General features: G+C 42.3%; 1 protein-coding gene across 1 annotated transcript in view; it reads right to left on the reverse strand.

The window, feature by feature from the left end:
• ACBD7 (acyl-CoA binding domain containing 7) overlaps positions 1-824 on the reverse strand; it is an 8219-nt gene extending 7395 nt beyond the window's left edge. Inside the window, exon 1 of the mRNA XM_018566870.1 lies at positions 695-824. Within this exon, the coding sequence (XP_018422372.1) occupies positions 695-706 (12 nt within the window). The 5' untranslated portion in view covers positions 707-824. The remainder of the gene's footprint in view (positions 1-694) is intronic.
• Between the last annotated feature and the right edge of the window lie 356 nt (positions 825-1180).

Raw genomic sequence — 1180 nt, forward strand, 5'->3', positions numbered from 1 at the left:
AAAAAAAAAAAAAAAAAACACACCCAAACATGTTTTAGGACACTGGAGTTACTATAGGCATAGGGAAAAAAATATCATCCAATTTACTAGCTGGAACCTAATTGGTTGCCGTCACTGAATCACACCATCACTTTACCTTTGCATGAAGGAGCTTCTTGCTTACTACAAAAGGGTTACACATTCTCCACTCAAAAGCTCCCATAGGAATTCATAGTTTTTAACAGATGCAGATGGTGAATGTGCTTATTAATGGCTTCAAATAAAAATAACTCAACAATGATAAGTAATGGAAACAAAATTCACACACGAAAAAAAAAAAGAAAAAACCCAAAATTATTTATATATATATATACACCTTCACATAAGGAGCAGAGGATTTTGCCCTTGTTATAGTGCTAAGGAAAGAGAACTACAGATAATAAAATGAAGTCCCTTAAATGCTAGCCCACCCAAAGGGGGGAAGATTTTAGGTATGCATGCTTTATATAAATACTCATTAGCATCTCCTGCTTCTCCCCCATCCTCCACACCCCCATAGAGTTTCCCTTCTCTTGCTGCACTCCCTATAATGTAAAATACAAAAATACATAGAGGGAAGGAAAGACAGACAGCTATAGAATGGCCACAGCTGACACAGGCTGGACTTAGAACTGAGCAGCACAGATCCCACCATTGAACACACACACACACACACCTGGGGTGCCATGGTTGATGCAGTGCTCACAGGTCAGCAGAAGACAGCAGCAGTTCTCACTATAAGCTGCAACTCAGCACGCTGCTATTTATATGGGTCAGAGCTCCATCAGCCTCCGCCGCCTCTGATTGGCCGCCTTTGTCTTGTGCGATGACATCATTCATTGTAGCTGGGATGGTGAGATCCTGCAGGTGTAACCCCTTCCTGGCCACGCTGCGTACCCCCTGCGCCACTCACCGATATTCCTCAGAGGTGCAGGTCTGTCATGTGAGAAGCAAAGAAGGCGTCTGATTAATGGAAGGCAAAAAAATGCACAATAGTTAGGGAAAGAGAACATTTATTTTTGGGCCACATTTGCAACCAAATTGTGAGTAACACCCACTTTGTATTTGTTACATGTTCCCAATCACATAGCACAACCTTAAAGAAGAACTCCGGGCAGTAGAAAAATAGGGCTACCCCCCGCATTGCAAGGGTTAAGTGCTT

The sequence above is a fragment of the Nanorana parkeri genome, unplaced genomic scaffold (assembly GCF_000935625.1).
Source record: "Nanorana parkeri isolate BGI_ZX_2015 unplaced genomic scaffold, ASM93562v1 scaffold984, whole genome shotgun sequence".
Taxonomy (NCBI): domain Eukaryota; kingdom Metazoa; phylum Chordata; class Amphibia; order Anura; family Dicroglossidae; genus Nanorana; species Nanorana parkeri.